Below are 22,039 nucleotides of genomic sequence, written 5' to 3'. Positions count from 1 at the left end.
TGTTGAAGAACTTGAAAAAATACAATATCGAGCTGCCTTGACTTTATGCAATTTGGAGCTTTCATTGACAAATAATAATGTTTTCGTATAACATTTATAAATAATCAATTTACTTTCGATTCAATAGGTTTGGAGTGGAAAGGACTTCAAAGACGAAGATAAATGGCTTTCCCAAGGTCCGAATAGAGTAGTAAAAAGATATACTACCTTCCTTATTAATGGACTCAGGTTTCATACAAAATCTCGTGAAAGATTGAGGAGGACTCAAAATTATGGAATAGTTGTTAATTCTTCAATTACAAGTTATGCTAGTGCTAGAAACAGTAACCCTGTTGAGGGAAATGTGGAGTATTACGGACTTCTTACTGACATTATTGAGTTGGATTACTATGGCAAACAGAAGGTTGTCTTATTTCGATGTGATTGATGTTAATACTGCTCGCGGAATTAAAAAAGATCAATTTGGTTTTCCAATGGTGAACTTCTCTCGATTAATTCACACTGGACAACAATTGATAGACGAGCCATATGTATTTTATTCTCAAGTCAAACAAGTTTTTTACTCGAAAGATCCAACTTATGAGGGTTGGTATGTTGTACTCCGTAACACCCCTAGAGACTTGTTTGACATGGTCAATGGAAGTAGAGATGATATCGACGAAAGATCAGAAACTTTACCTTTTCCAGAACAAAACTTAAATAAAACTATCCCTAGTACTAGTACAAAATTTCAATGGGTTCACCAGGAAGTGGATGAAGATATTTACGAATCATGATGTAGTAAGATTTTACGATTTTTTAATTATATGTAATATTATAATTTAAATTTTGATCTTGTTAAATATTTCAACCATTTCATATGTACTATTATTATTGTAATTAGTTACTAATATTTCGACTATTTTATGTGTATTGCAGATAAAATGCCTAGAAGAAGATTGCGAGATCTTAGTATTATTCAAAATCCTCCAAATTCGGAAGAAACAAATAGTGAACAACAGACTGTTATTGGATCTTTGAATGTTTCGAATACAGCTGACGAACCTGTAGAAATTCAAAGTAATGTTAACTTTAATTTACATGCATGTAGACCTTTATTATTGATTTTTATTTCAAATTCTTATATTATAATATACCATTTTTTTTAGCTGAAAGTGGTAGGAGGTGCAAAACTCGAGGACGTACTTTATTAAAAGATTTATACGAGTTAAATCCTGTCGAGCGTGTCAAAGTAGCTAGAAACAGTCTTGGTCAGCCTATTGGATGAGAAGCTCGACTTTTAGCATGATACTTGAACATTATAGCATGAAATGCCAATTTGTTGTCTATCAACTATGAGTCATGGCATCATATGCCTGATAGTAACAAAAATCAAGCTCTCAATAATATTAATGTAATAACGTAAATGTAATTTATAATACTTTGGTTTAAGTTTCATTTATATTTACTTTCTAAACTTGTGTTATTTGCAAGAGAGATTCATTTTAGAGGTCTCAGATAATTCTGTGAAGAAGGCATTAGGAAAAAAATGGAGAGACCGTAAAAGTGCTTTAAAGAAGGAATATTTTAAGAAAAATATAAGTCTCGAAGAGAAATTACGAAATGTCTCAGCTGAGGTACCAATGGGAAGATGCAGTTAGATTCTGGAATTTAAAGAAAAGAGAGGTATTACGTACTTCCAAACTCTTATAATTATTTCGGTTTATAGTATTTATTATATACGTAATAATAATTTCATAATGTAGGATCATGAGCGAGTTGGAACTATAAGTAGGTAAAAACAAAAATTCATGCACACAGTTGGGTCGAAAAGTTTTGTTTGTGTAACTGATGACAAGGTATTTTGAATTTATTAATTGTGTCAAATATTAATTACTTTCTACTAAATAATATTTTTCCTACTATACTGTAGGAACTGTCATCTGGTTAAAAAGTTGAACGCCTTCAGCTTTTTAACATTACACATAGAAAGAAAGATGTATCTCCTATGACTACTGAAACTTCAGAAATTATGGTATATTTACTTTATAAAATTTGATTATTTTAAATATTTATAATGTTTAATTATAATGGTTTAATTCGTCATTTGTAATGCAAATAATGTTAAGTTATGTTGCACTTGTTTTGATTATATATTTCGTTTCTAACTCTTTGATTGATTTATTAGGAGAAACTAAAGGATAAAATGGTGGAGTATGAAGCGATCACTTCAAGTGATAGTTCTGTTAATCTTAACGACATTGATAATCGAATTATTACTAAATTTTTGGGTCTTGAAAGGTATGGTTAGGTTTGATTTCAAGGATCTTTTGTTAACCCAACCCAATATTTTGGATCCAGCTCGCAACAATACATGCCTTCGGGGAATCAGGCTCAAGCTGAAGTTCAATGGTTAAGAGACCAGATGACTCAGAAGCAAGCGAGCACAGTTGAGCAATTTGCTCAACTTAAAGTGGAGGTAGCTTCGAGAAAAGCAAAGACTCAAAGAAAACATGAAGAACTCCAACTATAACTTAAAGCGGAGGCAGCAGCGAGGAAAGTAGGGGCAAGCAGAAAATATGACGAACTTCAACTACAGCTTCAGAAGAAAATATGACAAACTTCAACTACAGCTTCAGAATATGATGAAAATGTTTCAGCAATCGCAAAATCCATCATCTTAGACGTTTGTTTTCTTATTCTAAGAATATTTTAACAATATATATATATATATATAACTTTTGAATATAATATTTTTTTATTTAATTTATTAATTTAGATCATATACATATTTCTTTCGTTCAATTTGAAGTATCATTTAGATTTGCAATTTTTGGTTGGATTTGATGTTACAGGAAATTATGTTGACAATTCAGGTTCTATATGAATGAAAATGGGTTGGTAAAAATCTGTTAAAGTTAGTGGCGTTTGTGGGGAAAGTGCCACTAAAGGTCATGTTCTTTAGCGGTGTTTGTGGGGAAAGCACTGCTAAAGGTCATGTTCTATAGCGGCGTTTTTCCACATAAACGTCGCAAAATTTAGCGGCGTTTTTTGCGGCGCATATCAAAACACAGCAAATTGTTTTAGCGGCGCCTATAGGCCTAAAAAAAGCCGCTAAAAACCTATTTTACTGTAGTAAATAAAAATACTGAAACCCGAGCCTAGCTTGACTCGACCCGTACTAATTTTTTATATTATTTTTTATAAAAAAATTAAAAATAATACATCAAAAACACTAAAAAACATTAATATAAATGTTTTCCAACAAATTGAAAATGAATTTTAAAAATCTTTATACTTAAATAACACTAAGATATGCTACTTAACAAGAAATGCTTCTAAAATAATAACAAAATTAACAATAAAACAATAGTTATATAATATCCAAATAATAGCAAAAAAAAGTGTAACAAAATAATAGTGAAATGACAACAAAACAGTGAAAAAAATAGCTTTAAAAAACCAACAACAATAGTATAGTGAGAAAGCAATAGATTTTTTTGCTCTTTTTGCAAATCCAGGCCAAGTTGGCCAAAATATCATTACTTGAGGTCTAGTCTATTTTCTAAACGGGTCTTATCTTTTTATCCAAATTCTCTCATTTTTTAGGCGTACATTCGAGTCGAGTCAAATGATCTAATCTATAAACAAGTCTACGCTTGATAAAGACACTAAAAGAACATTTTTTTTAATATTTATAATTTATATTAGATTAAATGAATGGCTTGCACACCACAACTTAGTTAATAAAAGTATACTATCTATTTTTCTAAAATTTTGAAAAGCATAAAAGTAAAGGATATTTAACATAAAGGTTTAAATATTGTATTAATTACCTTTTTACTTGGAAATGAAAATGACAAGTTTGACCCCACCAAATACACTCCTAACATACTTCAACTTCATCCAACTCAACCTAAAATTAAATATTTATTATGGTTTAAATATGAAATTGGCACTTGAACTTATTCATTTCTCTCATATTGGTGTTTAATTTTTTTTTCCAAATTGGTATCCAAATTTTTTTTTCGTCAATTAAATTGATACTCACCTTTAATGCGGTTGGTTTTTAGATGACATGGCAACGCTAGCCAATTGTGTGTTGCCATGTGGTGTTCTTATTAATTAATTTTGCCTTTAAAACCAATGATCAAACCGAACAAAATGATTAAACTAAAAATCAATTATCTAACTGATTTAATTACCGGTCTAATTTTTAAAACATTAAATTTACATAATATCTTTATTTTCACTCCCTGTCAAGTAAGATATATATTATATTACAAGGTCTAAGACTTAAAGCTGATGTGGATTGATTATTTAGTTAAGAAGTGGAAAATTATAACAATTTTAAATAAATAAAATTTAAAACCTTTTAATAATATTTTAATTTTTTTATTTTTAACAAATATTTTTCTATGTTCTTACTTTCTAGTTTTTTCTATGTCATTAAATTTTTTAAAACAATTTAATATTAAATTGAAAATAAATTTTATTTTAATTAATATGTAGAATTAATTCGTGCATGTATGAGAAAAAATTAATATATAAGAAGGAATATTGAAAAGCAAAATATATATGAAGGAAAGAGGAAAACAACAATAGCAACAAAATTTTGTGTGCTTACATTTTCATTATTTTTCATGTATTTAAAGAATTATAATTTTTTTTCAGAAGTGTAATTTATATTACATAAGATTTAATATTTTAATATTGATTTTAGTTTTTCCCAAACATTGAAAGGAAAAGATTCTAGCGTTTTGATTTTTAATTTATTGTTGAACTAATTCAACCAACAGTAAATGAAAAATTAAAAGCTTTTAATATTTATATTTTTAATTTAGATTTTATTTTTAGCTGAATTTAATCTTCATTCATTTAAAAAGATTTAATTTGAAAATCAACTTTTAAAAAGAATCGAATTACTTTTTCAAATAAAAATAGTGATTAGAATATTAAATTTTAAAATCTACGTGTGCTTCTTACTTGTTTTTTTAATGAACTTTTTGTATTTTTCTAATTTTGAATATAAAATATTATCATAGAATTAAATCATTTCATTATATATTTTATTATAAAAGGCAATCATGCGTGCAACACGACTCAACTATTTAATTCTTTTCTTAAGGTTTGGGTAATGAGAAAAGAAAAAGGAAATGATTTTCGACATATTTTCCATAAAATTCTAAGAATCATTCTTTGCTCAAAAGTGGTGTAATAAAAACTTTGTTCTGTGATGTTTATACTCATTAGGCGAAAAATAGGAAATTTCTTTTGCTCGTGTTACATATATAACAAATAAAGTTTTTTTTTTATCATATTATCACACTACCAATCAAACAAGACATAAAATGATGTTATTAAGATAAAATTGCATACAAAATTTTTAAAATTATATAAAAGTTTATGGTATAAGAATTAAATTGATGGAGTGAAATAATATGTTGATTTTATGAGGACCAATTTATATTTTAATTTTTATAAAATACTTTGCTTAAAAAGTGATGCAATAAAATATTGTTCCATCAGGACCAAATGATTCTAAAAACAACTTTTTCTCTTTTTTCATTCTAAAATTATATAATTTTTTTAATTTTTAGGATTAATATGCAAATTTGCCACGTCTATCCTTCACTTTATTTCTGATTGTGCTTGTGAACTAAAGATAAATTTACCACTATATTTTAATTTTATTTTGAATTTTGTTGCTTTAGTTTTATTTGATTGAATTTTGCCATTAAAATCAAATTTTAATTGAAATTTTCTATTCAATTTTATTTTAAAATAATTTGAAGACAATTTTAATAAGAAATCTTTTATATTTTTCTTTTGATATTTAATAACAATAAGTTAATTAATATAATGTTAAAATTAAATAAAAATAAACTTATTTTTCTTTCATGATATATGTATTTTATTTTTCAAGATTTTTTCATCAAATAGAAATTCTAGTTTATTTTTATAAGTTAAATTATTCTTAACCATATTTGAAAGAATCTTTTATTAAAAGATATTTTCAAATCAAAAAATTAATATTGAGAGGTAAAATATAATTAAAAATTTAAAATTGGCTGCAAAATTTAATAAAATTTAAAGTTTAATAGTAATATTAAATTACATAAGAGTCAAATGGTAAATTTACTCGTATTTTCAAAATATAATGACAAATATAAATGAAAACAAAGTACAGTGGCATATTCCAATATTCACCTATAGTATGATGGTAAATTTGCACTTCAACACATTTTGTAATATTTTAGAATTTTCTAATTTTTCTATGATTTTTTAAAGAACGAGTATTGAATATTTGTATATAGATAATACATAGAGAAAATTTGGAGGGTTTAAAATAACATTAACTCATTTTCTCTCACTTTTTAAAAAGAATTTTATTTTTTATCATTTCTATACGAATCAAGGTTAAATTGATAGAAAGTATAAAATTCAAGGACTAAAATTGCTATTATACCAACGAAAAAGTACCATAGTTAGTCACTTAACGGTCCAGTGATAAAGAAAAAAAATATTAATGATCAAATTTTAACTTTTTAAGCTAAGTGACCAAAACAAAAACATACTCATAATTGAGTGACTAATAGTGTAGTTTACCCTTTTCTATTACTAAGTAATATCATTAATTTTCAAATAAATTAATATATTTTTTCAAAAAACGGAAAAATAAATAAGGGGAGAAACTCTCACATTTTACACTTAAAAAGTGAAAGTGTTAAAGAGTGAGTTAAAAGGCCAAATTGTGAAGGGTGTTAACTAAGAATGAAGATAAGCACCTTGAACGTGATTCACGTACATATATTTGTATGTATCAACCATTTGAATTCAATGGCAAATTGTTATATAAAGGAAACAAGCTTACCCTTTCTTTCTCACTTCAAACTCATTCTGTTCATCAGTGGCAGCGGAATCAAATAGCGTCGCCATAACAATGCAGTCTCCCAATACGAAAGACAAGCTGATGGTTGCGGCTGAACGCGGAGAAATTGGTATGTTGTATCAACTTATCGAGGAGGACGGAAACGTGTTGCATCGGATGGATAAAATGGATGTGGTCAACACTCCATTGCACATGGCTTCATCCAAAGGATACATCGATTTCGCAATGGAAATGATGTACTTAAAGCCATCCTTGGCTAAAAAACTGAACAAAGAAGGCTTGAGCCCCGTGCATGTTGCGTTGAAATGTGGGCATACACAGTTGGCGGTTTCGTTGCTGAGACTTGACAAAAGTCTCCTCGGTGTCAAAGGGAAGATGGGTTACACGCCATTGCATTATCTAGTCATGTACGAAAAGGATAACGATAATTTGAATAGGTTTTTCGATGACTACCATCCTTGTATCATCAATGATTTGACGAGTCAAGGTGAAACTGCTTTACATGTCGCGGCTAGATACAATAACCAGGCACTTACATGTCTTCTCAAATGGCTGAGGACAACTGCTAAATTTAGCATGTTGCAGAAGCATAAACTCCTTGACGTGGGTAACAGGGACAAGGAAACTGTGTTGCATGTTTTGGCGCAGTACCAACCGCAGCCCCAGGTTCACCCTATTTCTTCTCATTTTAATCCGAAATTTAAATTTTGACCAATTTCATTTTATTATAAATTGTGAAACTAGGCTTGTCCAATGACAAGTAGGTCCTATTCGGATGATTGTACTTAAATAATATCTATATATTAACCAAATAGCAACTCGATTAAGAAATTATTAAAAGTATCACAAGTTAATCGAATGGTAACTCAATTAAGAAAATTATTAAAATTATCGTATATAATAGAATTTGAATCCGTACCAATTAGATTAGTAAAATCTTAAATTTATTACTCAATCGATACTCTATTTTATTGTTTTCCATACATTTTGTTTTCAATTACACAATCTAGTACTTTCATCAGTTGTATATATATTAATAATATTGTTGATTGAGTTAGTATCACAAGTTAATTTGACATCAACTCAAGATTGATGACAACATCATGATAAATAATTGTACTCATTTAGTATTCTTAATCGATATATTTATGTGTTTAAATTTTATTTTGTACAATTTAATCTAATTTTCCATTTTAATATCATATATATTTTATTTGTTATTATTAATTAGTTTCAACTCATAGATTTTTATTATTTGTTGTATGTTATAATTTTTATGTTTAAAATGAATGGGTCTTTCACTTAATTGTCAATTGGTTTCATGTTGGACACTCTTATTAACAATATATGTATATATGTATGTTATTTTAAGGCAGATTGTGAAAATGCTATCAAGTGACCTTAGGATCAACACGGAAGCTAAAAATTCGAAACGTCAGACGGCTCTTCAAATCTTAGAGTCCTCGGATAAAAAAGGCAATGACGACATCAAGAAGTGCGTGTCCATTTTACGCCACACAAAATTCTGGGATCCCGTTGCGATTCTTCGCAGAACGCCGTTTTATATCATGGCGGTGATTACTCAATGGGGATACGAAATCAAAACTATGTCACCCGATAATGGGAATGCAATGCTCGTCGTTACAGTTCTGATCCTTACCACCAGTTATCAAGCCTCGCTAAGCCCCCCTGGTGGCGTTTTGCCGGCAGATGTGCCCGGAAAGGACAACAGCAATAAGTTTTCCAACTTGCAGATTTACATTGGTTCCATCAACGGTACTACTAGCAGTAATCATAGTTATCATGTGGTGGAAAACATCGACTTCAAACCCAATACCTCCACGGTGGGATCGTCGGTTCTTAAGAATGGACCGTTCCTTTGGTTCTTCGTTCCAAATATTCTGGCCTTCTCAACATCTTTTCTTCTAACATGTTTGGTTATTCCCACCCTCGTCAGCGGTTTCTTCTCCTTTGTTCTCACTTTATCATTGTCCACATTGTTGTTTTGTCTCTTGGATTCCGCATTGGTTATCATATCGCCCGACAATCAAACTAGCCAAATTCTCTTCACTTGTGTTTATACCATAGTTTATATCACCTATCTCGCCATTGCATTTGTAGTGGTTCCTAAAATGAGGAAATATGTTATTTCATAATCATGACCAGTGAGATTGTTATTCGAGTTCTGGGATTAGGATCTGTGATGTTGGGATGCAAACATAATATTAGCAATGAGATGAAAATAACAATGAAATAAGGGAGAGAGAGTGTGTGAGTGTGTTTTAACAATAAGAAGTCTACGAGTGTATTAATAATTGTTCATGTATTTTAATAATATTTCAGTTTTTACTATACAAGTATATAAATTTAGCTATTATATTATTTTATGTTAAATAAAATAAAATATATAATATTGTTATACCTACACCATGTTCAGAGAATCATATGTATTTGGAGAACTTGACTAAAGCTAGCATATCGTCCACTTTTTACCACGGGCCAAGCTGAGCTTGATAAGCCTCATATAACATCACACCTCCGCTGAACATATATGACACGTGAAAAGTTCAAAATCATTAATCGCCTAATTATCTTAGGATGTCATATTATCGTCACTGCCAAAAAATCGAAACTTTATCACAAGTTTTGTAATAAAAAATACAAACAAATTTTACTAAACGAAACTTTATCACTACTATTTATTTCAAGCAAGCTAAGTTGATAACCCTTGCTTCGACCAATAGAGGGGCAATGGTTATAGATAGATATTTTGGATATACACAATGACAAATTTAAGAGGGTTGATAGGTCCTGGTCCTGGATCCCCTGAAATAAAAGTTTTCAATCTAGGTCATTTGAATTTTCCCTCAATAATTTTAAAAATTATAAATTAATTTTAACGGTGTGATTTGGTCCGTGTATATACACTTATTGAGACAGATAAAGACAAAGAGGTTGGTGGGGATTCTTCCTATCTTCCACTCATCAATCTATCTAGCCACCATATCTCATATTTGGGGCTTGGAATTCTCTATTATTTCTCCTCCTTAGCTCCGGCTCTTCACCTTACATGGACGAATCGACACTTCCCCCACCACTTTCTCCTTATTGAAATCTTGTAACAACATTTAGTTTTTATTTCAAAATTAATTGGAAAAAAAAAAAAGAAGTGAGAGTATAATTTATTCTTAGGTTCACCAACCAGATAGTTTATAGTTTATCCAAGTTGAAACGTAGCCCTTTACATATCTTCCCTTCGCTTTCCCATCCAACATTCCTGGACGCTAAATGCCAGGGGATTTTTTTATTCCCGAAATACCCTCGCTTTTCCTTCAAATTTCCAACCTTTGCCGCTGCTAAATTGAATAAAGAAAAAGGAAATCACACTTAACAGATCTAAACAATTTTCCTGTTTGGAATGGTGCGCGGGGAAATGGTGGAGATGGTGGCGCGAGAAACCGACGAAGAGCTTTCATTGTTGCCACATCAGAGCAATGTTGATCGATCATGGCGGTTGAACTTCGATGGCTTCCAGTTATCTCCCGAACACAAAGACAAAAAGCCTCCTCGTAGCCTCCATGATTGCCTTGGGGTTTTAGGTCATTCCAGTGCTTGATTTTCTTATTCAAATTTCCTTCTTTTTTTCCCAGAAAAAATATTAATCATGTTTCATCATCTTTGTTGTTGGGTATCTTGGATTTTGTTTTTTTTCTAGTTCCGATTAGCAATACTCTATTCTTTTTTCGTGCTTGTTTAGGATATTTGTTTTAAGTTTCTTTTTTTGTTTGTTGACTGAACAGCTTGGCACTGTACGTAAAAGTTACATTTATATTTTTCGTGGCTGTGTTTTAATTTCTGTATCATGGTTGGACTTTAATTAGCAATATTCGATTCTTTTAATATGTTTGGTTATGAATTTATTCAATTGGTGATATATATATATATATTATTCTCCGTTTATGGCTACTATGAGTTTGAGTTATTCTTTAGTGTTTTTCAGCATCAAAACTCTAATAGATTTAAGAGAGGAGAGATTGTGCTGTTTTTTGGTCTTTAAATTTGAGCATTATCTTGATATTTCGAAGCTAAAGAGTGATCAGAGCTTGATCGCCTGGGTGTTTTTCTAGGCACAAGGAGGTATGTGAATCCTTGTTTTAGATGTTGTTTTCATCATGGATTGTGCTTTCTTTTGCTAGAAAATTATGGTTAAAAAGTTTGCTAGCTTTTCTTTTTATCAAGCTAGGATTAACAATTGGATTTGCTTTATGTTATGTGATTTCTTGTTTATTTATGTTGTTTTTTGTGTTGGAAGTTTGCTTTAGTTTAAATTTTCATTTTCTTGAAGTACCCGGATATGATTTCCAAATATCCTTCAAATGCATGTAAAAACTAAGAAAAACTAGCCATGCTGGTGTCGAATACATATCCGTATCCAAAACTCACATCCAAGTTCGAGTAACATAGCTTACTGCCTTTCTACATGTGAATGTTTATATAAATGACTTGCTTCTCACTTTACTCTGACGTGTGTATATTGAAGTTATGAAATATGTAGGACTTCGTTTTTTAGAGCTCTTTTGGAAAGAAAAGAGATTTTCGCTCTTTAGGTTTAAACATGTATGTCATGTTTATATCAAGTTTCTTTTGCTTTTTGAAAGTGGAAAGCAAAAAACAATAAATGAACTAACATGTTCTATGGTTGAAGTTTTAGAATTTACGTATAGCTTAGTCTGTAGTCTTGGCATCTGTGGAATGATGGGTGAATGATTGCAAATGAACAAGACAAGTTACAAGAATGCATCTTAATTGTTTTCTTCAACGGTTTCAGGTCCGGAAGATAATGTGGCTGAATACTACCAGCAGCAGGTAGAAATGCTAGAGGGTTTTAGTGAAATGGATGCCTTAGCCGAGCGTGGATTTATTCCTGGCATGTCAAAGGTTTACTGCAATATCTTCTGTTTTCTCTAGGTAAGAAGATTAGCTTACTTGAATTAGAATTAAACTGAATTTTGTTGCTACGGTTGGCAGGAAGAGCGGGAGAGGTTGGCTAGAAGCGAGACATTAGCTATTAGAATTTCGAATATTGCAAACATGGTTCTTTTTGCCGCTAAAGTTTACGCTTCCATGAGAAGTGGCTCATTAGCTATAATTGCGACCACATTGGACTCTCTTCTTGATCTCTTGTCTGGCTTCATCCTCTGGTTTACTGCATTCTCCATGTCAACACCAAACCCATATCAGTACCCAATTGGAAAGAAACGAATGCAGCCACTGGTCAGTATTCTTGCTGTACCTTCTTGTCATAATCAATTTCCCGACCATTGTTAGCTATGCTGCTCAGACTCGAGTATGAGTGTTCGAACTGAAAGATTATTATCTCACTGTATTATACTGGTAATTTTGCTGCAGGGTATCCTTGTTTTTGCCTCTGTCATGGCAACTCTTGGACTGCAGATAATCTTGGAGTCTGTTCGAACAATGGTATCAAATGTGAGTCATGTTTGATTATGCATTACAGTTCTCTTCTCCATTTGATAAATCTTTTATTATATTCACTGATGACTGCTTATAAAGATGGAATGACAAGAAAATCTTTCTTTGTTTTGCCTAGGAGGATGAATTCAACCTGACAAATGAGCAAGAGAGGTGGGTTGTTGGCATTATGCTTGGAGTGACTCTGACAAAGCTTCTCCTCATGTTCTATTGCCGCACATTTACAAACGAAATCGTTAAAGCTTATGCTCAGGATCACTTCTTTGATGTTATCACAAACATCATTGGCCTTGTTGCTGTGCTACTTGCTAATTACATCGACGATTGGATGGACCCTGTTGGAGCTATCATTGTAAGTGAAAACCTTGTCTCATTTCCATGGTCTTTTTGTTTCGCTTTTGGCATGAACAGTAAAGGAAATAAGGTTCTTCTTGTTGCCACTAACAGTCATTATGGTATCATCGGTTTGATTCTATGAAAGAATTGCAAATACTGTACAGATCAAGCCCTAAAGACCTAGGCAAATCATTTATAAGATTAGTTGAACACAATGGTTTTTATAGATCTTGAACTGTCCTCCTGTGATTAAATGTCTTCACTATTTTCTCTTGAAGTACCCGTGTCCAGTATATATCTAGACACAGGTATCCGGATATGAGCCTTCAAGACCTTTCAAATACATAGAAGACTTGTAAAACATTGAACATACCTGTACTTGATTTCAAGTAACATAGGAGCGAGCTTGTTAAATCAAATGACTATAGCTGGTAAGATTGTCATAATCTTCTTATAGATACTATAAAAGAATCAATGCTTCGTCTATTTTCCGAAATATCAAATTTGCATATCATGTTTAGCTTAAAAACATTAGCCTGTGCTCATAAGGCTGGATATTGCAGCTGGCTTTGTACACAATACGGACATGGTCGATGACAGTATTAGAGAACGTGAACTCACTGGTTGGAAGATCAGCAGCTCCAGAATATCTTCAGAAACTGACCTATCTGTGTTGGAACCACCATAAGGCCATAAAAAACATCGATACGGTCCGAGCTTACACCTTCGGGTCTCACTACTTTGTCGAAGTTGATATTGTACTTCCGGCAAACATGGCATTACAAGAAGCTCATGACATTGGAGAATCCTTGCAAGAGAAACTGGAGTTACTGCCCGACATTGAGCGAGCGTTTGTTCATTTGGATTATGAATTCAGTCACAAACCTGAACATGCACAGGCACATGCTCTGTAGGTAGCCATTAACCTATGGTTTGTCCGGTTGGGCTAGTATGTTAGAATGTTTCCACCTACAAATTCTATGGCCTATGTATGGTTGGAACTCGAGGTTTAGTTTAGTTTAGTTAGTTCATGTACTGAACCTTGGCATCTAACAAGTCTAGAGTTCGAGTTTCTGTATTTTCAGTAAAAAAGAATCAACTGAGAGTAAAATAAGTAAAGGTAAATATTGGTAAATGCGGATCTTTACTAATTTTATGCTCCTTTATTAGAGCTCTCAAATGGATTTGGGTTTATTCAGGGGGGAATTACTTAATGCTAAATTTGGCAATATTAAATAAAAATATTATGAATGTAATTATGTTCTAAAATTTATGTAATATAGTATTATTAACGAATTAAACTTATATAAATATAAAAGACAAAAACATCCCTAATATTTTATATCTATACTTAATCTTATTTAAATATTTTATTGAGTTGGTGTCACCCTTATTCGAGCCATTAATTTAGTTATAAAATTATAATTAATATTATTATAATGACATTTTGTCTTTTCATACTTTTATATCATTTACCAAAAAATTACAAATCCAAAGATAAAAAAAATGTAAAATAGTATTGACATACAAGTTTATTGTCATAAAATATTTTCCTTCACCCATATCGTGGTTGTGACAAAATGGAATATTTTTAGTTGTTTTAAATTTTAGTTTTTAGTATTTTCTCTAACCAAGTTTATGTGAATTAACTCATGACATCAACTTAACCAAACACTCGACTAATAGTATATATACACAATAAATTAATTTTTTGAAAGAAAAATAAATTATGGTTTTACAAATAAAAAGAGGGTAAGTGGATGGTTATTTTTAGTGGTAATCATTAAGTAACATGGATAAAATGAAAATAATAATTTAGGTGGGAATTAAAATAGAAATAATGACAGGATTTACTAATTATCGTGGTATCTATACTTTTAATTAGTTTATTTTGATAATGATATTTTCTTTTAACACCGTTAATGACATGACATTAAATAAATAAAGAGATAACACGTACATCAATCTCTTATGCCACCTGACTAATTTAGAGTGGTTAGAGATGGAGATGTGGTGAGTTTACTTTGGGTTTGCAAATGCTTCATTCTAGATTTGGTTGGACGATAAAAGTAAAGTTTTATTTCAAATGACTCGAAAAGGATAATGTTGTTGAAGGATGATTTCAAAACCTAAACTCATTGTGAAATTGTTACTGATTGAGAGAGGGTTTTTTAACTTTAAAATTGATTCTAAGTCCTTTATTTTGACATGGCTGCCATGTGTCAAACTTTTATCATCCTTGGGTTGAAGTACCCAAGTGATAGATTAGAAAACGAATCAATTGAAAGTATATGTACCACATCCATAATTTTGTGTAAGTATACAAAGGTAAATCTTGGCAGTATCCCATTACTTATTTAAGTTATAAAATGTAATTAAATTGTTTGATAAATGTAATTTTTAAAAGAAATAAAATAAAAATAATTGAATTTTTTGAGAAATTAAGTATTGAATTTAATTTATAAAATTCCTTAAAATTAAATGTAGAATATGACTAGATTGTCCGGTAACTGTAATTTTAGAATTTTAAAGTAAAATTTTAAAGGATAATGTTAAAAGAAATAAAAGGAATTAAAAATATTTCATAAATAACTCATTATTTTCTTCTATAACTTGATTTAAAAAATTAAATCACCAATGGGTTATCAAATAAGGCTTTACTTATCACTTCTTCATTGAAAACTTTTATGTGCTTTGCATTTTATCGTGGACGACGCTTTGGAGGATAGGTTTTTTAAGGGTAAAATATGCTTCAATTCCTTGTTCTTTTTGTACATTTAGATTTTAATCCCTCAACTTTAATTTCTTAAAATTTAGTCCTTTTGTTTTTCATATTTTCAAAATTTTAAATTCCAGGTGTCAAAATTCTTCTATTAATTTTATTGACATAACATTTTAAAGAAAACAATCACTTGGTAGTCATATATAACAAAAATAATGTTGTAATGAACATTAATTTAATAGAAGAACTTTAATGCTATTAACAATTAAACTTATATTTTAAATCTGAAAATAAATGGACTAAACACTTGTAATAAAAATAAAAACTAAATTCTAAATGTACGAAAAGTAGGACTTACAACCTATTTTAACCTTTTTATATTGTAAATGACATATTTAACCCAAATTCAATAAAAAATTTATGACCGTAAATATATCAATTAAACACATATATTTATAAGAAAGGGAATTGTTTGGTGCACTACCAACAGAGTAAAAACTTTCATAATGGTTAAATTAGACCTGTTCATAGGTTGGGTTACTCGACCAGGCCTGCTCGAAGTTTGGAAGGGTTTGGACAAAAATATTAGGCTCGAAAAATGGGTTTGGGCAAAAAATTTAGACTCATTTAAAATATGGCTCGGGGTCGACTTAAACATTCAAGGCTTAAGTTCAGCCCGACTCGTTTTTAAGTTTATAATACTTTATATTATGTTATTTTATATATTATTTAATTTAGAACACATTAAAAATAAACTTATATTAAATATATAATATTACTCTAAAATAATGTTAAGATCACCGTATAAAAAATTCAATAAATAAAAATGTTTAAAATTATTAAATATTAAAATAATATAATATAAATATTTAAAAAAATTAAAAATAATATGGTCAGGACTAAAATGGGCTTGGATTACTCATTTGTAAATATGGATGGGTTCAAGCAAAATTTTAAGTCCATATTTCGGGTAGGTTCTGACTTGGATAAGCATAAAGTATGTTAATATCATATTTAAGCCCAGCCCGAACCTGACCGGGAGCATGAACACCTCTAAGTGAAATGTTGCCATGTGTTTTGAAGGAATATTAAAAAATTAAAAAAAAAAAAAACAAACAAGTATCATGTACTAAACATTGCTTGTAAAGTTAAAAAACTCGAGACATAATATTAATAGAATATATTATATAAAAGATTTATTTACAAAATATTCATGAAGTATTTATCTTTTATAATATTTTAAAAATCCGCATGAGAGTATATTTTTAGAGGTTAATTTTTAAAGTATGGTTTAAGTTATTTTATTTAAAGATATTATATAAAAATAAAAAAAATATTCTTGAAATAAAATTTATTATTTTTTAAAAATTTAAAAATTTAAAATATTTGAGTTGATGTCTAATTACATTTTGAGTTAAAAAATAAAAATAATACAGCTGGTAGTATAAATTATAATAAATATTGCTATTTCATTTTGGCGCCACAGAATTTGAATTTGCGCGTAGTTTCAAACGACGAGATATGGCAAAAACACGTCCCACCAAATTTTAAATTAATTTGTTTTTCTTCTTACTTATTATTGGATTTAATTTATTATTATTATTTCCTCGTTTTGGTATTTAAATTATTATTTTCATTTGATTTTATTCAAAAATACCTATGTGTAATCAGAATAAGATTTTTTTATTTTAATCAAAATGAAATAACTTAATTATGATTTAAACCTTATTATTATCTCCGGAATATTTTTTTATTCATTCTAAACCTTAAATTCGGTATCTTGATATCTTTGGATTTTCGATTCAATCTAAAGAAAACCCATTTCCCAGAATCTTAGTTCGTTTTCATTAATGAAACATTATTACTATTTAATAATTTCTTTGGCGTTTAAATTTTGGTTTTCTTCAAAGTTTGACCATCCAGCTTGCTCGACATGTCTGCTTCTCTATTTCACCTTTCCTTCTTGATTTGTATGTAAAACACTCTAGAAATTGATAAATAAGAAACATCTGAAGTAATACAAATACAGTTTAGATTGAAACTTTGTTGGGCATCTCTAAACTCAATACTCAGCACCCACTTTCCTTCATAAAACTTGGGGAAAAAATAGGTCATATCCTTATTTTCTTCCTTTTTATTTTTTTCTGGGTTTTTGTTCATTTGTTTAAGCTCTTAATATTTGTTTCCGCTATTGTCAAAGTTGGATTCTTTTGCTTCTTTGCTTTTAATGATTTTGTTTCTTTCATTTTTTTTTTGCCATTAGCCTTTGCTTTATATGCATATTTATGAGTCTTCTAGAAACTTTATTTTTGCCTTTTATCAGATGTTCATATGACTACTTTTAAGTGAAAACTCTTTTCTGCTTTAAATTTTGAACTTTTCTTATTAATTTCTTGAGATTTTTTTTATGATGATGTTTGTTCTCCTTTCTAGGGCAAGGTTTTCTTTACAGGAAAATTCCTAGTAATCCTCTATTTTCAGTTTTAGTTTTGATTGACAAAGGCTGAACATCCTATTTAGTGTTATATATGTGTGTGTATATGCATATGCGTATGTATATACACATATGGAAAGCTGTTAATCCTAGTTTCTTTCCCCTTTTAGATCATAGTTTGTATATCTAATATTAATATGGAATATCGAGGAAGCAATGCATTAAGTTTATTTCTCTTTGATTCAAGATGATGTTTGTTTTCCTTTAATAGAGTAAGTTTTTTTTTTCCCTAGAAAATTTCTTGTATTGTTCTTGTTTCCGTTTCTAGTTGCTATTGGTTTAGGCTGAACATCCACTTTAGTTTTGAATTTTGATAAGTGTTTGTGTGTGAAGAAAGCTATTAATCCTGGTTTATTTTCCCATATAAATCTTAGTTAATCTTAGTTTGTTTATTGAAAACTAATATGACATTTCCAGGAAGCAGAGGGAGGTCCCAAAATTGAGTATTTGGGAATATACAGTAAGTAAATCCGAATCAACATCTGTCTTCCTCTTGATGAGCAATGGATGGCAGTGTCTGCATTTCTGGTTGATCCTCATTCATGCATTTTCGCATTTCTGTAGAATGCTTTGAACTATAAGAGTATCGGTTTTGACTAGATGAAGAAGTCAAAGAATGTGGAATCTAAACCTACACCGAGTGTCATTGCAAGATTAATGGGTCTTGATGAACTCCGGCCTCAGGAACTTGTCAAGAAGCCGAAGCAGCAAAGAGTGCTTTCCGAGAATTATCGACGTAAAGTTGCTTCTATTGGTGTTTGGGAGAAAAAAACAGGTGATGAACACCGTTCCTTTCAGTTCAGCATTGAAGAGCAGGAGTTCATCAGGGAAAGTGGTCCATCTTTAAATGAAAGCTTTGCAGGTGCAGGATTTATGACAGTCGGTATCAAGCTTCAACCTTCGAAAGAAGTTCATTCTGGACTACCTGGGTTACGGTTTGCGGGTTCTAGAAAGGATTGCTTTGAAAATCATTTTCAGAAACCAAATTATCCAACGACCAAGCATGTCTACAATCAAGAAGGCAGCACTTCTAACCTGCAAGCTGAGAATGTAAGATTGCTAGAGTCAGCATATGCTTTTGGATGTGAAAAAAACGACATATACAGGAAGGTTCGCGGTACAACTCATCAAGAAGATCCTAAATTGCTCCAAAAACTTGATAACCGTCGCATAAAAGATTCCCGAATGAAATATGGTCATGATAGTACTTATATGGTTCCTAGATTTCGTCGTGAATCAAACAATGAAAGACGTCCTTCCTTTAGGAAAATTGTTATTCCGAATCCTACGAAGGTAGAGAAGGCTAAGAATTGGCTTGCTTCTCCTAGTTTTAGTGAAGCTTCGTATTCAAGTAATTGGAAAGACAAAGGGTTTGTTAGTCATGGGAAGGGAACTTTGCATGCTCAAGTTAAGGAGATGAAGAACGTTTGCAATGGTGTGAAACACACCGGGCATAGGTCTATCCTTTCCTGTGAAACTGAAAAGGAAATTTTTAGAAATACAAGGCATAATATGAGTAACATTTCTTTGGAGCCACTGAGGTTGGGATTCAATGGCGTTCACAGTTTTAAGGAAGAGCCAGAATTCATGATGGTTTTTTCCCCTAATAATTCTGAATTGAACAACTGGAACAAGCCCTCATGTTACTACCTAGATGGATCATATATGACTCTGGAAGCAAGGAAGCAAATCTCTGAAAGATGGAGGATGACTAAAGATTTTCGGGAGAATGGGCTTACAGGCAGGTGCAGAAGCAGAACTCGTGATGAAATGCTTACATTGCTGGATCATGGTAATTGTGCAAACTTTCAGAGTCCATTGGGCATTAGCAGTAGAGGTGGCCAGAAAATTGGTGGTGTTGGAGATTTAATAAGGTCCATATCTCCAGCATATTGTACATATGTTGAAAGTTCTAAAATCATGACTGATCGAAAAGCTTTCCATGGTGATTCATATATTACTATGGGGCAAAGGAAGCAGGATGCTAGTGGGAATTACGGTCTAGAACAAAGAAACTCAGTATCCATCTACAGGAAGTCTCGACCTAATCTATACCTAGAGTCAGAAAACAGTCACTTGCTTCAAGACGTATATGTTATCAATAATATGTTCCATAACAACCTTGAGCAGCAAGATCTTTCTAACGAAAATTCCGTAGTTTCTAAGTCATTAAACCATAATATCATTCACTTCAATTCTGAAAATAAAATTACCACAATTGATCAATGGAATATCATCAAGGATGAAAATATGCCTGCAGAGGATTGTCTACTACACAAGTCATCGATGTGCACTGCTGCATCTCTTAGCATTGCCTCTGATATGTCAGTTACTGTAGAAACGGATGTTGGCGAGTCTATCAGAAACCATAAGCAGCACCAGTTTGAATCAACAGGCTGCACCATGTTGGAGAAAGATTATGATTCTTCTTTGTGTATCCATATCACTTCAAGTCAACAGGTTTGATGTTCCTTTTCTTTTTGAGTCTCCAATTTTTTTTTATTAGATTAATACCACATTGAAATAATGCTATGGTGCCGGATATGGTTTGATCAATGATAATGAAACTGATTATTGTTTAATACTCGAAAAAGTATTTCTTAGTATGGCAGTTTGGACTAAAGACATCTTGTTTTCAAGAATATTAGTTTGTATTAGAAGTCAATAGTACATTTTTTGTTCCATAACAAAAAAATGGATTTTCTGATTTGTTTCATTGTTATTGTACAGGAAGACGTAGCAATGAAAATATCCAACGAGTGTAGCAAAGACACTGAATTTCTTGTCAACTCAGAGACAACTCATCATCCCAGTCTGGTTTCTGTTTTGGAAGCACCATTCCAAGAGGAGATTTTATCAAACACCAAATGCTTTGGAAGTGTAATGGCTAGCTTACACGGTTAGTGAAATAGAAGGATTCCTTGACCTTTGGATTCTTCACCGCACCTTTTCTTGATTTAGATTCTTTTATGATCTTGTTTTCTAGCAGGCGTACAGCGGCAACTCGATTTCTAAAACCCGAACCGCTCAAAGGATACTCAGAAGGATCTGGAATGGTTGTGTCAACTGATGATGATAATGATACAGGAATAGAGTCTCTAAAGGATTGTGAAGTAATTGATGATGATTCAGCTCGGTTGTTCAGAGTTGAAGAGAATGGAGATTTCTCTTATTTGGTGGATTTATTGACCGAAGAAGGTTTCCGTGGTAGAAATCAGGATATATGCTCTGATAAATGGCAGTTTCCCTAAATCCAAATAGGCCCTTCAATTTTCGATAAATTAGAGAGGAAGTATGGTGAACAGATATCTTGGAATAGGTCAGCAAGGAGGCTACTTTTTGACCGAATAAATTCGGGTTTAATTGAACTTTTCCGACCATGCTTTGGAGAACCAATGAGGGCAAAACCTGTTGCAAGAAGGCTTAGCCATAGGCAGAACTTGAAGGAGATCGAAGAGCAACTGTATAAGCTCTTAGTTAGCCATGAAAAAGAAGCAATAAAGAACTCATCTGAGAAACTATTTGGAAAAGATTGATGGATGGTTATTCTTAGGATATGATGTTGAAGTAATCTGTAAAGACATAGTGCATTTGTTTATTGATGAACTGGCAGCAGAGATTGTTAGCCTAGAGAGTTTTTGAAAGATTTTTTAAGTTTTTTACATATATTTGAAGGATCTGTGACATGAGTACTTGAAGAAAAGTGAAGAGTCGGAGCGCAACATAGAACAAGGTTGTTTTGCATTTTTTTCATTCATATTTTACAGAAACTTGTGAGAAAAATATAGAAAGAGTTGAGTAGGAAAATATACATAACATGGTTCATTCTTTGCATTAGTGTGAAAAGTCAAGTTGTATGGATGTGTGTGTGTATGGTGGGATGATGGCAGATGCCATTACGGTGTATACATGTAAAGGCTAAAAAGTTTTGTACTTTGTTACTAAAAGAAGACAATGAGAAAAAGAAAGGATGTGTTTTTTTGTTGCCCGCTATGCAGTTAAAGGTAAATACTTTATATTCTGCTAAATACTAAGATGGGCTCGGATTGAACTATTAATGGAAAGATAGTTTGAAGAACAGGAAAATCACATAAAATGCTTATGGAACACTGCATACTAAACA

At 31.1% G+C, this 22,039-nt stretch overlaps 3 protein-coding genes across 5 annotated transcripts; all 3 read left to right on the top strand.

Annotated features, from left to right (window-relative positions):
• Window positions 1-6,860: 6,860 nt before the first annotated feature.
• Window positions 6,861-9,228, top strand: LOC105771026 (hypothetical protein). The gene is made up of 2 exons (XM_012592425.2): window positions 6,861-7,537; window positions 8,248-9,228. The coding sequence occupies exons 1-2, from the start codon at window positions 6,923-6,925 to the stop codon at window positions 9,025-9,027; spliced, it is 1,395 nt and encodes a 464-aa protein (XP_012447879.1). The 5' UTR covers window positions 6,861-6,922; the 3' UTR covers window positions 9,028-9,228.
• A 653-nt stretch (window positions 9,229-9,881) lies between these two features.
• On the top strand, window positions 9,882-13,835 carry LOC105771027 (metal tolerance protein 11). 2 transcript variants are annotated; one of them, XM_012592426.2, is made up of 6 exons: window positions 9,882-10,470; window positions 11,700-11,809; window positions 11,900-12,145; window positions 12,281-12,361; window positions 12,483-12,716; window positions 13,264-13,835. In XM_012592426.2, exons 1-6 carry the CDS (start codon window positions 10,290-10,292, stop codon window positions 13,612-13,614), a joined length of 1,203 nt encoding a protein of 400 aa, XP_012447880.1. In that variant the 5' UTR covers window positions 9,882-10,289; the 3' UTR covers window positions 13,615-13,835. The 2 variants fall into 2 exon arrangements, with proteins under 2 accessions (XP_012447880.1, XP_012447881.1); XM_012592427.2 differs by lacking the exon at window positions 9,882-10,470 and adding an exon at window positions 10,740-11,008.
• Window positions 13,836-17,348: 3,513 nt separating this feature from the next.
• Window positions 17,349-21,879, top strand: LOC105771028 (uncharacterized). 2 transcript variants are annotated; one of them, XM_052631009.1, is made up of 5 exons: window positions 17,349-17,532; window positions 18,334-18,376; window positions 18,481-20,376; window positions 20,647-20,815; window positions 20,906-21,879. In XM_052631009.1, exons 3-5 carry the CDS (start codon window positions 18,517-18,519, stop codon window positions 20,929-20,931), a joined length of 2,055 nt encoding a protein of 684 aa, XP_052486969.1. In that variant the 5' UTR covers window positions 17,349-17,532; window positions 18,334-18,376; window positions 18,481-18,516; the 3' UTR covers window positions 20,932-21,879. The 2 variants fall into 2 exon arrangements, with proteins under 2 accessions (XP_052486969.1, XP_012447882.2); XM_012592428.2 differs by lacking the exon at window positions 17,349-17,532 and having other exon boundaries at window positions 17,632-20,376.
• The last annotated feature ends 160 nt before the right edge of the window (window positions 21,880-22,039 follow it).

Source organism: Gossypium raimondii, chromosome 5, assembly GCF_025698545.1.
Source record: "Gossypium raimondii isolate GPD5lz chromosome 5, ASM2569854v1, whole genome shotgun sequence".
In the NCBI taxonomy this organism is placed as follows: domain Eukaryota; kingdom Viridiplantae; phylum Streptophyta; class Magnoliopsida; order Malvales; family Malvaceae; genus Gossypium; species Gossypium raimondii.
The sequence above is the reverse complement of the archived record's forward strand: the minus strand, read 5'-3'. Positions and strand labels throughout refer to the sequence as shown.